This window comes from Oculina patagonica, chromosome 10 (assembly GCF_052425735.1).
Source record: "Oculina patagonica isolate OP01 chromosome 10, crgOcupat, whole genome shotgun sequence".
Lineage (NCBI taxonomy): Eukaryota > Metazoa > Cnidaria > Anthozoa > Scleractinia > Oculinidae > Oculina > Oculina patagonica.
In genome coordinates, this window is record NC_135767.1 from 22,065,010 (window position 1) to 22,080,602 (window position 15,593).

At 39.4% G+C, this 15,593-nt stretch overlaps 2 protein-coding genes across 4 annotated transcripts in view; both read left to right on the top strand.

Moving 5' to 3' along the window:
* Positions 1–15,593, top strand: part of LOC144628919 (uncharacterized) — a 59,697-nt gene that overhangs the window by 42,828 nt on the left and 1,276 nt on the right. The window contains exons 1-2 of one of the 2 annotated variants that reach the window (XM_078487043.1): positions 11,475–11,570; positions 14,467–14,688. In XM_078487043.1, the coding sequence (XP_078343169.1) occupies positions 11,513–11,570; positions 14,467–14,688 (280 nt within the window). In that variant the 5' untranslated portion in view covers positions 11,475–11,512. Of the gene's footprint in view, positions 1–11,474; positions 11,571–14,466; positions 14,689–15,593 lie in introns of those variants that run through there. The other variant, XM_078487044.1, reaches the window with a different exon arrangement.
* Positions 4,239–15,593, top strand: part of LOC144628916 (uncharacterized) — a 42,515-nt gene continuing 31,160 nt past the window's right edge. The window contains exons 1-3 of one of the 2 annotated variants that reach the window (XM_078487041.1): positions 4,260–4,409; positions 7,467–7,688; positions 9,325–9,739. In XM_078487041.1, coding sequence (XP_078343167.1) covers positions 4,352–4,409; positions 7,467–7,688; positions 9,325–9,473 — 429 coding nt within the window. In that variant the 5' untranslated portion in view covers positions 4,260–4,351 and the 3' untranslated portion in view covers positions 9,474–9,739. Of the gene's footprint in view, positions 4,410–7,466; positions 7,689–9,324; positions 9,740–15,593 lie in introns of those variants that run through there. The other variant, XM_078487038.1, reaches the window with a different exon arrangement.

The window sequence follows — 15,593 nt, forward strand, 5'->3', positions numbered from 1 at the left end:
TTACGCGTAAATTTTGTTCGCGTTGTTAAAATGTTTCGTTATATTCCAAAATGTAGATTTCCGAGTAGCGATATTCATATTTAATATACAATCTTCGTTCACTGTCCAAAATCCACGCGCGCCATTGGTTAAAATAGATCACGTGATTTTGCTTTACCTGTCGTCAGCAAACTCCGACAGTGCAGTATTGACAATAATGCACAAATATCGTGCATTATTGAAAATGTCTTCAGCTTCAAGGCTTGTAGAAGTGGAAGAAAAATATATTCCTCAAATAATCAACTATCCAGTACCAAACAAAATCGATGAGGACAACAACTTGAAGCGCTTTCATGTTCAAAGGTAAACTTCAGCTCAATAAATTCATTTTTGTGTGCGATTGACTTGCTTGTTGCTTGATTGTGAAAGCCATCGACTTGCTTTGAACAAGCTTCTCGCTGACTGTATTTATGAACGACCCCAGCTGATGAACGATTTTATGAACCATGTTAAGCTTTATTTCTGTACGGCTTATTTGTGATTTATATATTATTGATCTAATCCTGTGTAATTATGTACTACACTTCTTACGTTGAAACATTATTGTTTGAAGTTCGTTTATCGCTTGCAGTGTACTCAGATTGTATATTAAAAGGGTTAGAGACTGTTAGTTCGTGTTTTGTTGACAAATACACGCACTTGCTGGCCCCACAATGAACTCGAAATTTTCAATACTGCATTCGGCTACGCCTAGTGCAGTATTGAAAATTTCTCGTTCATTGTGCGGCCAGCGCGTGCGTGTATTTGTCAACAAAACACTCACAACAGTCTCTAACCCATAAATAAGTTGCAAAAGAAGATAATACCCAATGCCGAAAATTCGAAAAGGCCCTAGGATCTTGCAAAGAATGAATCTGGGTAAAGAGTCGTTATTTGTAAGATCATTTCGAAATCAATATTAGCATTGACATTATTTTCCTTTACTGTTTAATCCGCCTTGCTTGTTTCCGTCGGTTTGTAACATTAACAATTCTTTTTTGTCTTAGATTGCAAGGTGTTTGCTTCCAGCGGTTGGGTGTCTGACTGCACTCTTGACTGTTGTCAAGGCAACCTGTGCAACAATCAGAGTACGATTCCTGGTTCAACGATAAAACCGAATTCTATTCCTAGTTCGACGATGAAACCGAGTTTGAGGACGGAACCAATCAATTCAAGTTTGAGATTGGCTGCGAGTTTTGGCGCCATTTGGTCGGCTTTAGTGTTGATTGTGTTTGCAGGAATTAACTAAAGCGTGCGACCACAGGTCACCAAACCTCCTTGAGAACCGGGAACGTTAAGTAGCATTCAGGGCATTGGTCATAACAAGTGTGCTCAACGAGGAACCACCTTGTGTAGGAGCAGGGGGGCTACGCAAGATACCACCTGTTTGATTATATTAGCCAAATGTACAAAATTTATTGGCCTCAAAATTCAAGTTGAGACTTTTATATTAGGTGTGCATGAAGCTTGCATTGCTGGAGAAATGGCACAAGGATGTTTGAATCTTTTTCTTAGTTTCTACTCCTGATAGAGTGGGGATTATACAAACAAGACACCATCTTTTAAGGTGGGAAAGGTAGGGTACATGAAGAGACCACCTGGCTTTTTTGCATAGTGGTGGGTCCTGTCTGAGTACAATAGTTTTGACCATTTCCCTTAGTAGTCGGTATGGGAATGTAACGATCGTACACAGGAGTTCAAAATATTACCTGTAGGAGAAAAGAAATTCAATAAAAAAGGTATTATTTGTTCTGTTCTGTGTGTTTTCGTGGCTTTTTGGGGCCAACAAAAAGAAATCAAAGCAGTGAAACTAAAAACTAGCCGGAATCGCTTTAAAATGGCTACAAAACACAGCGGAAACACGGGGCTAGAATCAAGAATACTTGTTTAGCAGATTATGTCTGTTCCTTTTTGCACGTCGAGTTAGTTTCCTTTTTTCTTTGTCACGACTCAAATTGTCACGACTCAGGATTTTTCTTTGTCCCATGCTAGTGATAAATGAACATTTCATCTTAATCATTTATTCACTGAGCTTAAAATTAAACATCTTTCGTTACCATGGTTACTTATAATCAAGGATGGTTAAAACTAAGCAAGATTAAGACGACAGATCACTAACGACAAATTAGAAAAAAAATGGCCAATTTTTAAACATGCGCTGTACGTGAATTAGCACTTTTAAGACTCTTTTAACTGAGTGTCTTTGAAATAGTTACACAGTTCAACATAATGTTCGCTAAGATGATAAAATGTTTAAATAAGATTAAAAGGCTATAATATGTCGATTAATATGTACAAATAAAAACCAAACGTTTTCGACTTAAAAGTCATCAGTTACACAGTTACATAACAAGAACATTTTTTTACAGTTTGCAACATTATGAACGTGACTGGAACCCCGGGGGAGGCTCCGCCCGGAGCTCTCACCCCTTACCCTTTTATATACCATTTTGACAGAAATTGTTCCCCTTTCGTATACCTTCTACTTAAAAAAAGATACCCCTTTCATATACCTGAAAGACATGTTATATAACATAACGTTTTCTTGTCGTTTTCATGTAGCGCTTAATAAATTAAAATAATACAGCCATTAATTGCATCTGTTCGAAATAATTAAAGGCTTTATTAATTAAAGGCTCTTTGAAAAACCTAATTGACAGATTTTCCTACCCTTTCGTATACCTAAACTTGTGAAATCCCTACCCTTTTAAATACCTGAAGCCTGAAAAAAGTACCCCCCCCCCCTCCCAGGGACTGGAATGATGACCAAGTGTGATAGCCAGTGTTGTAAAGGCGATCGATATGTGCAATGGAGCTGTTCGCATCTCTGGTTTGCTCTCAAGTTTTGCCGCCATTTTGCTGGCTCTGGTCCTGAATTGTAATTTCCAGGATTTTATTGAAGTGTTTGTATCACATCAGAAGTTTTCCATTGTTCTAGCTTAAATACTGGCAACGTTATTGAAAGGCCAGAAAATTGATTGCACGTTCTTCATTTTTAATCAATTACGCATGAAAGTTTGAGAATATATATTTGCTTTTGAAATTTCAATGTAATTTTGGAGATATACACCAGATCGACTAGCCTCCTTCGCAGACGTTTTTTGGAAGAGAAACGCGTGACGAGCCCAAAGAACGTCTGCGAATGAGGCCTAATAACACATCGACTAGTTATGGCTTTTGAAAAAAAGTGTTTTTCACATTTAGTTAGTAAAGATAAAAGTAAGTAAAAATATGACAGTTAGTGAAGATAAAATAGTACTTACATACTTTACATTACATCGACATATACGTAGTCTATACATTACAATAGTCATGTGATGTAATTTTTGCATAATTTGTTTTTAAAAGCAATAAATGTTTGCACTCATTTGTTATTACCAAGGTCTCTCTTGTTTTTACTTGTGAAGCTGTTTTCATGATAGGGAATAAAGTAAATACCTTGTTGATCTTTTCACTAAAAAACGTACTTCTGACTCGCTCTGGGATAAAAAAGAAAAACATTAAAAGCCCAACTGACCCCAACTGGCTCGTTGTTATCCAGCCAATCAAATCATGAGTCCCCGCAGCCACCGTTTCCTCGTGCGAAGATCCCGTTGTAAATTTCTTAATTGGGGACAGGCCTATGGGAACGATTATGCTGGTTTTTGTATTTGAATAAACATGTCAATGAATCTGTCACCACAGCTGAAGCTATTGAGTGTAAAACGTTGTGCATTTTGTAGCCTGCGAGGCTCTCTATTCGGGGGCAACGTGGCTACGTATTTTGAAACGCTGTGGACTGGGTTTCGAGAGTCTCCCTGGGGAGCCATAGTGAGGATAAGTACATAGCAAATTGAGATGGGGGTGGTGGGGGGGGGGGGCGGTGTTGAGTGTGCTGGGCAAATTTTCTTAGCAAGAACGTCCTTCCCATCTCTAAGTTGTGGCTTGCATTGATCTTTTTTTTTTCTTCTTTTCTGTGCCATTTTTTTTTTTTCGTCTATCCGCTCTCTGGCCTCCTACGCAGACGTTCTTAGGGCTCGTCACGCGTGACGCGTGGCCCTAAGTCATGGCTTGCATTGTATAATTTTTTTTTCTGCTTTTTTGTGCAAATTTTATTTGTCTAGCCGCTTTCTAGCCTCCTACGCAAACGTTCTTTTGGTTCCTCACGCAAGCTTTCTTTGTAAGATTGCGTGACCAGCCAAAGAAGGCTGGCCGCCTATCAAGCATGTGTCAATCAAATCGATTATTTTCGTTGCCTACGGGAGGGAATACAGGTTATACAGCATAAACCGCGCCTATTTCAGGGAACAGTGTTTGTAAAACCGTTCTGCTCAGTTCTTCGAGTTAACGAATCATGGAAACTTTATCTATCCTTCTTGCCGCTTTGCTGGCTCTCTGTGTGATGCCATCAGGTAAGTCCACTTCGAAATGTTTGAATTGTGCAGATAAAAAGTGAAAATACAGCGTGATCATAGGAAAGCGTTGATCAATTTTTTCAGCTGCGTCGTTGAATTAGCGGGGTGTTGTTTTGAATTTTCATGTTGCAATCAACTAACATGGTACTGTTGTCGATCAGTCGAATGTGGAAACGATGTATTTCTTTTTTCAAATGACATTGTCCATCAAGCGACCACATTTTAGCCAGTTTAAGATCTAAGCTTCTAGTTTCTGAAACAATACGATTATGTATCTTGGATACCTCACTTGTTTTTGTTTGCAAACCTTTGCCGCCCGCCGATCGATAAGTAACAATCGTAGAAGCCCTCGCTTCGGGCTCGATATACAATATAGGAGAAACTAAGCAGAATCTCGAGGGACCACATTAAGGCAAGCCTCGCGCAAAATGCATGCGAAACACTTTACAATCACCGAGGAATTGGATAGTGAATAAAATGGGAAAAGTAAATAAAATGCTGTCTCGCGCTAGTGGTTCAATCCCTAAAAACATAACGAGCTATGCGAATTTTGCTTTCTCCCGTAACAGGTCATAAAACACAGCCTATGGACACCAGCTTGCCCTTGTTGGCGATAAAATTAACCTTGTCACCGATTTTCCGACCTTTTTTTTGGCAAATTACGGTCGGGATTTGTAATTCGAACTTGCACAGCGAGTGTTAAATTAAATTAAACAATACGTTTGTAATAACTTGAACTTCTACCTCTGTTCTAGTTCTGTCGATATTTGAAGCTTAGTACAACTACTAATAGCTCTTCTGATGATTCCTTTTTTATTGTGGTCGTATTCTTCGTTGCTTCTGCAACGAAATGAAAGAAAAAAAGGACAAAAATCCAGTTGAAATGTTACGTTGTGTACCGAAGGTTGTTTGTCATTCATCGGTTAAGACCTTTTCGCGACCTTTTTAATTTTTAACGAGAGCGACCCTCTTAACTTTTCCGCTCCACTTTGGTAATAAATGCCATAATTTTGAGTTTGCAAATAGAAACGTGGTAGTAGAAATATCGAGGAGGGTTTGCATGATTTGGGTTGCTTCTCGGAACTTTATATAGACTGTTGTATTATTTTAACCACAATACGATATGTTAATTGTGTGGATCACCGGCTGCGCTGCACGATGTATGGGGTGATGATTGAATTTCGTCTCTGCTCTTAAGCAATAAAGAAAAACAAGTAAAAAGGTAAAATCAGAAATGGAAAAATACTGGGTAGCAGGCAATGTTTTTTTATTTGAAAGAAAAAGCAATCGAAGCTCCGTGACAGATGCAGTTTGAATGCTTGTTTTTTTTCTTTGCGGTGTTTTCATATCTCGCTTCTCATTGATGGCTACACAATCGGCAGATTTCATGCTTAATGACTTTCACGGATCAAGTAAAGATGTTGCACGAAATAATTAATATAGAAATGATGAAACGTCGCAAGGTTTATACGAAAAGAACGACTGTTCGCTTTTATGCAGATTTGCTGTTCTTTCTCGGAGCTGAATAATTTTTGCCTAAATTTGCCTTGCAGCACATTTCGAAATGTCATAAATTTACATTTAAACAATAGAATGTACCTTAGTGGTACTAATTTTCGTGGGAACTTAATTTCGCGAAATAGAAAGGCCGGCATATTTTGCAGGTCTTTATTTTCGCGATTCGGATGCAAAATTATCTTCAAAGGGAGTTAATTTTCGCGAAAATGAAAAAAAAAACAACATTTTATTTTGAGAATGTTATTATTATTTTACACTTTTTTTCTCAGAAAATCATCAACTCATATCAAAACCAAACCAGTGGCGGATCTAGGGTGGGGGGGGGGGTGGGGGTGGGGGGCACCTTATTTTCAGGTCAATCCAAAGCCTGAAGGGCTGAGAAAAATAATTTTCGAGAACGGTCCCCTTCTTATTCTTGGAGTGTGAATGATCGCCCCCCCCCCCCCCCTAATTCGCTGTTTTCACGTTTCCCATAATACATCTTGTTTACTCCCAAAAGTTTTGCATAAGCATTGCTTTCAATTTCTCTTCGGATTTACAATGACCGCGGCGCACAATCGTCCTAAGAGAAATTGAAAACAATACTTATGCAAAATTTTTAGGGGTAAACAAGATGTATTATGGGATCGTGAAAAAAAAGCGAATACCAGCAAAGTCACCCAGCTTTGTCCCTTTATTTTTCAGTATTGAAGAGGTTCGTAGACTTTTCACAGCCTCAGGACCTCTATAATAATAACTTGAACAATAAAGAAAAGCAACTGCTAACCCAGAGGTGTGGGGGCTAGGGCGAACGAACCGCGCCTCCCGTTTTGCGCTGGCGCCCGGTTCTCTCGCGATTCTTCTCCTGCGTTTTATTAACGATCGAAGAGTAATACGACAAAACATAAAGCCGTGAGCAGTCTAAAGTTGTGTTCACATTTAACCGAAACATGCCCCAAATAAACATGTTTCACCTAAACATGCTTGTTATTGCATTGTTCACATTAGGTGTCAGTTTCAAACACGTTACATGCCTGATGTGTAATTTCATGCGGTTTTACGATTCTTGCATAAATCTTGTACACTTTAACCGGAAAATATAGCTCGAAATTACAATAAAGTTTGTCTTTCTGTCTAATTTTAAGCTCTCGGATGGAGCAGGGCTTTTAAGCGTCTAGCAAGGAGACAGTATTGTCAGTATTTGCGCTATCTTCGGTTAAAGAATAATATTTTGCGAAGTTTGTTTTTACATTGCAATGCTGTGCGCTTGCCGCCGTCGTAAACTTTCGTGGCTATGTTATGCCAAATATTCTGCTTTCTACCACTCGCCCGGCGATAATTCCTGTTGTATCGCGTCATTAGCCCATATTTTAAACAAACATTTGGTCTCACAGAAGCTCATAGAAGGCCCAGTTTTGAAGCTTTTGGGCACTCGCCTCCTCACTGCATGTCCGCCATTTTTAACGGGTTTAGTCGGCCTAGTGTGAATACAGCTTAAAAAGTTGGAATGTGCTCGTGTGTATAACATATAAATATCTTATTTGCTCTATCTGACAGCTTTGGCCATCAAATGCTACGAATGTACAAACATCCCCGGATACTCCTCGAGCGTATGCGGTGATGATACATCGAAGCTTAACAGCATCACGTGTGGACTCGGCTTTGACAGGTGTATGACAATCACCGGCACCATAACAATTCAAGGTGCTGGTTCGATGGACATCGAACTGAGAAACTGCTCCAACAGCATCGTGTGTAACCCGGACAGTCCATTCGGCAGTAAGTAATACAGTGGAACCCCGATATAACGATCCTCGATATAACGATATTCCCGATATAACGATGAATATTCTATGTTCCGGCAAAAGCTACAGTAAAATGTATGGGATAGAACCCCGATATAACGATCTTCGATATAACGATATTCCCGATATAACGATGAATATTCTATGTCCCGGCAAAAGCTACAGTAAAATGTATGGGACAGAACCCAGATATAGTGATCTTCGATATAACGATATTCCCGATATAACGATGAATATTCTATGCCCCATCAAAAGTTACAGTAAAATGTATGGGACAGAACCCAGATATAACGATCTTCGATATAACGATATTCCCGATATAACGATGAGTATTTAGCGGACCGAACGTAAAATCTTTCCCGATATAACGATATTATCAGTACACACAGTCGCAATTTAAGCAAGACATCGAATTTAATGCAACATTTCGGTAATCAAGTCATCTAGCTATAACGTTTCTGTCAACAGCTTTGATATTGTCTTCTAAGCCTCTTTATCAGCTTTATCCCCTTTATCCTCCTTTAATATGCAGTAAAAAGTACTTCTAAGGTTTACCCCGATATAACGATATATTCGGTTATTTTACGGCCATATCGTTACATCGGGAGTTTCGATATCATGATTCCTCGATATAACGATATAATTTTACTGCTCCCTTGTCATATCGTTATATCGTGGAAGAAACACTAAACTTTTGATAAAAAGAAACCCGACCTAGTCCTCCAAATCAGAAACACAAGAATATTTCCTCCCCTTCCCTTTGGACGCCTGCCACACAGGCTATCATTTACGATAAAAATAACCGTTGATGATTAAATACCAGAAGTAACTAAAGCCCTGCCCACATTAACCCGAGTAGATTTGAAAACGGGGAAATTTGAAAACGCCTTATAAAATGTTTTCCGTCCACATTAACCCGGGTAAATTTAAACGATACCCACTTTGGAGAAAAACGCCGTTTCAGTGTGGACGGTTGGCCTATCCGTGTAAAAAAAAAAGATGCGTTGTCCCGATTGCGCCATCCACACTACACCAACTAGCCGGCGTTCTCAAATTTACGCACTTTGGAGAGCGTTTTTGAAAAGTACCGTTTTCGGTGAGCGAAAACGCCATTTCAGTGTGGACGGTTGGCCTTTCCGGAGATAAAAAGATGCGTTTTCAAATTTACCCGGGTTAGTGTGGACAGGGCCTAAGAACCAAAGTTTTCAACATTGTGTTGACCTTAGGCCCCGTCCACACTGAGCCGGGTAAATTTGAAAACGCACCATTTTTTACACGGATAGGCCAACCGTCCACACTAAAACGGCGTTTTTGGTCACAGAAAACGGAGCTTTTAAAAAACGCTCTCCAAAGTGGGTACATCGTTTTCAAATTTACCCAGGTTAATATTAATGTGGATGGAAAACATTTTACCCGGCGTTTTCAAATTTCTCCGTTTTCAAATTTACCCGGGTCAGTGTGGACGGGGCCTTAATTTTGTGTCCAGTAGGGTCCCATTCCCAAAGGAGGAGCCGTTATTTTCTTTTGATCAATTTTAAGTCGATAATTACCCGAGTGTCGAGGAATAGTTACACAGTACAACAACAGTAACGGTAACATTTATTTTTCAGTGTGCAACATTTTGAACAGCACCACTGGACTGATGTCTAAATGTAACACAGACTGCTGTGAAGGGGACCTGTGCAATGGAGCTGTTCGCACTTCTGCTTTCATAGCAAGTTTTGCCGCCGTTTTGCTGGCTTTGTTCCTGAATTTGTAATTTCCAGGATTTAAGAGAAGTTTGTGTTACATCAGGAGTTTTCTTTTGTTTCTAGTTAAAACAAACCTGGCAAATGTTTTTGAAAAGCCAGAATAGTGATCGCACGGTTAATATTTCAAACCAATTATGCATTTAAGTTAAGGGAATATAAATTTCCTTCTGTGATTCCGGTTCATTAATTTCAATATTGGTTAGGAGAACTTAGTGGACCGTATAAGAAAACGAAACCAACTAGTTTATAGCTTTTGAAAAAACAAAAAATAAAACAAACCAAGAAAACAAAACAAAACAAAAAAAAAACTTTTTTAACACTTGTGTACTTTGAAAGATGTTGAGTTGGTAAAGACAAAATGGTTTAGTCACGTGATGTAACCACCAGCAGACATTGTGTTTTTTTTAACAGCAATAAACGTTTGCACTTATTTAATGTTACTTGTGATGATGCATTCTTTCATGATACGGAAGGTTAAAACACCTTGATGTGATCCTTTCCCAACAAACTCTCTTCTGACTCGCTCAGGGACAAAAGAAGTAAAACCAACAAAGCCCAACTGTCCCATTCGTTTCAAGCTGTTTTCAAGGAACTTTAAAAAGGTTGAATTGATTAGCAAAATTTAAATTCCCGATCAAATCACGATTCTCGTGCGCAGGCCCCACTGGCTAAGAGGGACAGGTGGCTCTGGGAACGAGAATGTAGGCCTTTGTTCGAGTAAAAACCCCAATGAATCTGACCCCAGCGATACAGAATGTAACGTTGCGTGTTTTAAACGGATTAGACGCACACGACGATCTTGAAAGCTCCTTTGCTGATCCACGGGTCCAGGGCAGCCCGTTATAAAATACATAGTAATAACAGCCCGCCGAGGCGGACGGGCTGGGCAATTTTTTCTGTGCAAGAACTTATTTTTCAACTCTGGGTCGTGCAAAATTTGTTTTGGCTTTTTCACCATTTGTCTTTCTTGGCTCGCTTTCCATGTTTTTTTTTTCTCTGCTTTTGCAATAAAGATTTGTCCAGCCCCCCTCTCTGGACTCTAGCCTCCTAGGCAGACGTTCGTTTTCCACCTCACGCCACCCGCAAAGCGGTCTTCCCTTTTTGCTTCTCTTAGCAGGCGGGGCCTTGGCAGAGAAAAGAAGAGCTCTGAAGTCCTAGATCTGGGACTTCCGCAGCCTAGTATCCAGGTGTTCCCTTCCCGCTTAACGATTTGGCGCGAAATTTCCGCCACGCCAACCCGTTCCCAGGCCCTTACGTGGATCTTGCGCTCGCCCGAGAGAGGAGGAGAACGGCTAGGGACTAGGCTGGGATTTCCGGTCTTCTTATATGGACTGGTCGTGATGTTTCTGTTTACTGCGGAAGAGTCATTGCGTGTTTTGACTTCCGTTATAGATTTCTTTTTTTTTTCAAAAGCCAATTAAAAAAGTTTGGATAAATTAAAAAATCCTATGTCCTTATTTCCCAGCGCCGCTTGTCCCTTTTAGATGGCGGAGCCTGTGCACGAGAAACAAGTACGTTAAGTGGCTCTAGGGACACATGATTTGATTGGTTATGATTTCAACAAGGGGAGGTTCAAATCTAGCAAAAACTGATTCAAAACTGATTCAAACTCTAGTATAACAAAGGGATTTTAAAACGGTCATTTTATTGGCTGTTCCTTTTGTTAGTCCAGCCATTCAAAACATGTGTCCCCAGAGCCACTTGTTTCTCGTGCAGAGACTCCACTGGCTAAGAGGGACATTCGGCTCTGGGACGAGAATGCCTGTGTCCCCAGAGCTCTTCGTTTCTCGTGCCAGGACATCGGCGAAGAGAAGTGAAAAGTGCTATGGGAACGAGGATGCCTCCCCACCGTTAGAGAGAGGAAGATTGCGTGACGAACCAAAAGAACGTCTGCGTAATAGGCTAGCCTCTTCCTCAACAATTATCCATCCCAGATATGTCTGATATGACAGCTGTCAATCGCATCATATTCGATTTGCTTATAAGGACAACCGCGCCCAGTTGTGCGAGTAAAACCATTCTGCTTTGCTTTTGGAGTTAACGAATCATGGAATCTTTACCTTTCCTTCTTGTCGCCTTACTGGCTTTGTGTGTGATGCCATCCGGTAAGTCTACTCCGAAATGTTTGAGTTTAATTTGCAGATGAAAATGGAAATAATGCATGATTTGATGAAAGCGCTATATGATCGCAGCTGTCCAGGCGGTAGTTTTAGCAGGGTGTTGTTTGGTATTTGCATGTTGTAGTTTACTAATGTCGTCCTACCTTCGATCATTCGATCACTGGATTGGTATACTGTATTTCTTTTCGAATGGCATTGTCTATCATTAATAAATAAAAAGTTTCTGAAAAGCCCTGTGGGGAGTTTACTATTAAAGTTTACTACTATTACTATCAAGCAATCATATTTTAACCATTTTCTAGTTTCTGAAACAATAAGCTTACGAAGGATACTTATTCTCTGTTTGCAAACGTTTGCCGCCGATTGAAGCCCTCGCTTTATGCCCTAAATTCTCTAAAGAAGAGTCTAACCAGAACAACAAATAAGCAAGCTCTGCACACATTGCAAAACACCAAGGAATTTGATGGCAAATAAAATGAGAAAAAAAAAGCAAAATGCGGTTGGTATTCGTAATCTAGACAGGGCACTAGGTATAAAAGTAGCACGGGCTGTGTGAATTTTGCTTTCTACATTAAATACTTTTTTGCTTCGATGGGGAGAATAGTTCATAAAGAAAAGCCTATGTACACTCGCCTGCTCTTGTAGGCGATAGAATTAACCTTGTCACCAAATTTCTAGCCTGCGTAGCAGGCGCCGTAGTTTCGAGTGCGCGTATGGAAAACGCGAAAGGTACGGGCTTCTCGCAATCGCGCACTCTTTTAAACACGCTAAAAAAGTACACAGACGCCTGCTACGCAGGCTACCGAATTTCCGATCTTATACCCCATCGTTTTTTTTTTTGGCAAATTAGCGGGATTTGTAATTCGAGCTAGCACTGTAAACAATATTAAACGATATTAAACGCATATCACTGATATTACAGGTTTGTCGACGCTTTCCTTTTATTGTGATCGTATTCTTCGTTGCTTCTGCGACGAAATGAAATAAAAAAAGGAATTGTTTCATTAAAACGAAACGTTGTGTACCGAAGCTTGTTTTGCCATGAATATAAATGACCTCCATCGGTAACGACCCTTCGTCAAAACACTTCTTAGCTGTTGAGCTCCGCTTTGGTAATTAATGCAAAAATGTTGAATTTGCAAATACCAACGTGATAGTAACAATATTGCTTTGGGTTGTTATATTGTATCGATCACGCGCTGCGCTGTATGCCATGTGTGGGTGTTGATTAAATTTGGTCTCTGTTCCACAGAAAAACATATAGAAAAGGTTACATCCGAAGTGAAAAAAAAAAAACAAACAAAACAAAACCTAAACAAAAAAAAACACACGATGGTGACCGTTTTTTCCATTTTTTTGCTTGTTTACAAGCAAGAAAAGAAGAATAGTGGATAAGTTGTTCTATCTCGAACCACATTCTTGTAAACTGTCAAGGGACTGCTTTAATTTCTCAAGGGAATACTTTCCGCTGTGGGTGATCAAAGCGCGTGACTTGTAAAGTGTCACTCTATAGTTGTGCTTCAACACTTCCGTTCTTGTAGAAAAAACGTGACTTGTCAAATTTACAAACGTTATATAACAATATAACGAGACAAAAGGTAACTCTGTCGTGCGTAACCTTTATCGGGAACCCTGAACTAAGTCGAGTAGAAATCTTTCTAACTCGAAAGGAAACAACTATTTCGATTAAAGACAAACGTCAAAGTTTACCATTTTTAACCAAGCCAAAGTATATGAGTCGCAGAGCGCCCAGCCGTCGCGACTGACAAATACAACATTTCCTCCGCGAAAATAAAAAAAAAATGATTGAACTGAAAGACGTTTGAATTCTTCCATGATATGTTCGAACAACAATGCCCAGGATAAACCTTCTACTCATACTAACTTCATGCAAAAAAGTCGATATCTCGAAGAGATCTTTGATCCGATAACACGAGCACCGAAGATGCGAGCATTTATATTAGGATGTCCGGTTGCACTCCAACCGGGAAATGTTTTAGAATATGAAGTCACTAGACACTCGGAAAAGATGTTGACTAGTTTTTTTGCGTTTTTGAAAAAGAATAAGACTTAGAAATACTCTTAACTCTAAAAAATATACACTTATAATAAAACATCTGACTGATCTCCATAAAACAGTCGAAACCGGCCTGGATCCGCGCCTGTTCTTCTATGCGGATGATCAAATATTTTAATATTATAATATCAAGCTATGCTACTCGTCTTCAAAACAACTTAATACTCTCCAAGATTATAGTGAGAAATGGCTATTAACAACATATATCTAAAATCAACACGAGACAAATTTTCCTTCCTTGTAAATGGCGTGCCAATTGCTAAGACTTTAAACTAAAAGGGGCTTTGTCACAGATTTTACCAGACTTTTGATCAGCCAAAATTTATATTTGTGTCGCAGGAAAGCTAAAAATAATGATACATTTTTATTCAAAATTGCTATATTAGAGCACTGAAACTGTTAACGAGCGTCTTTGGCTGCGGATTGCTTGGATGGAAATGGATTGCAATTTGAAAAATTGAGGCTTAACTTTTTTAAGTTGCTTCCGCGCGTTTTGATTTGTTTGATTTGTACCCGCAAATTAAGGTTATGTCTTCCTTTAGATGTTTAATGACAATGTTTTTAATGGGTTAAGTTGCCTAACACTAATTTCAGAACAGTTTTAATAGACCAAAAATCTGCGAAATCCCCGAACGAAACGCGCCTCCCGTTTTGCGCTGGCGCCCAGTTCTCTCGCGATTCTTCTCCTCCGTTTTATTAACGATCGAAGAAAAAACGACAAAACAGAAAGCCGTGAACAGTATAAGAAATTCGAATGTGCTTGTGTGTATAACATATAAATAACTTACTTGCTCTATCTGACAGCTTTGGCCATCAAATGCTACGAGTGTACAAACATCCCGGGATATCCAGGAAGCCAGTGCAGTGACAACACTGACAACATTAAAATCATCAATTGCAATCCGATTCTTGACAGATGCATGACCATCACTGGCACCATAACAGTTCCTAATACTGGTCCGATAGACGTCGAGCTGAGAAACTGCTCCAGTAGCATTTTGTGTGACCCGGACAGTCAATTCGGCAGTAAGTAAAATCAATGTGAGGGTTACATCGTAAAGCCCGGGCCAAACGAGGATGAGAGTTGACTAGAAATGACTGTCATGAGAGTTTACGTCAACTCTCATCGACTATCATTAACTCGGGCCAAACGAGAGAAAACTCTCATCGACTCTCATGAAAAATTTGAACACGTTCAAAGTCGATGAGAGCGCATGAGAGCGGTGTCTCTGAAACTAATTTTTCGCTCAGAACATGCTAAAAAATGTGACAAATGAAAACACCTGTTTCTCAAGTCCATTAAAACACTACTGTTCAGGACTTAAATCAAATATGAAGGCACCATTCTAGTTTAAATTGATGTATCAGACAGTTTCTTACAACCCAGAGCTTATTACGGAATATGATGGAATCGAGATTAGTGCTGTATTTTCCATGCACCTCAACAGTTTCGGTTCTCGTTTAGTTTTGGTAATTTCGCTAAAGGTGCCTTAAACTTTTTAGAATTTGTTTTTTGGCATCTTTTTCATTTACCTGACACAATGACATACACTCTTTTTATTTTATAAGAATCTAGTTTATAAGAATATCGAGGCTGAAATTTGCGATTTTTTAAGAATATCTTAAGAATAAACCCAAGGCTGAGATTTTGAAACGAATATAATTTTAAGTTGAAAATTTGTAACATTGTATCATTGTATCTCTGTGAGGAATGCTTTGTTCAAAGCCAAACGGCCAAGTGTTATCTTACGCGACATCTTGATCTTGCTGGCTGCAACGAAAAGCGATGGAACACGTGTACAATGAAACACGATACAGATCTGAAAACCAAACACTTGTAGTTGATTACCCAATACTTGCTAAAACGGAAATGTCAAACGGTATTTTCTAAGAATGTTCATAAGAATATTTTCAGCCTAAAATCGGCAGAA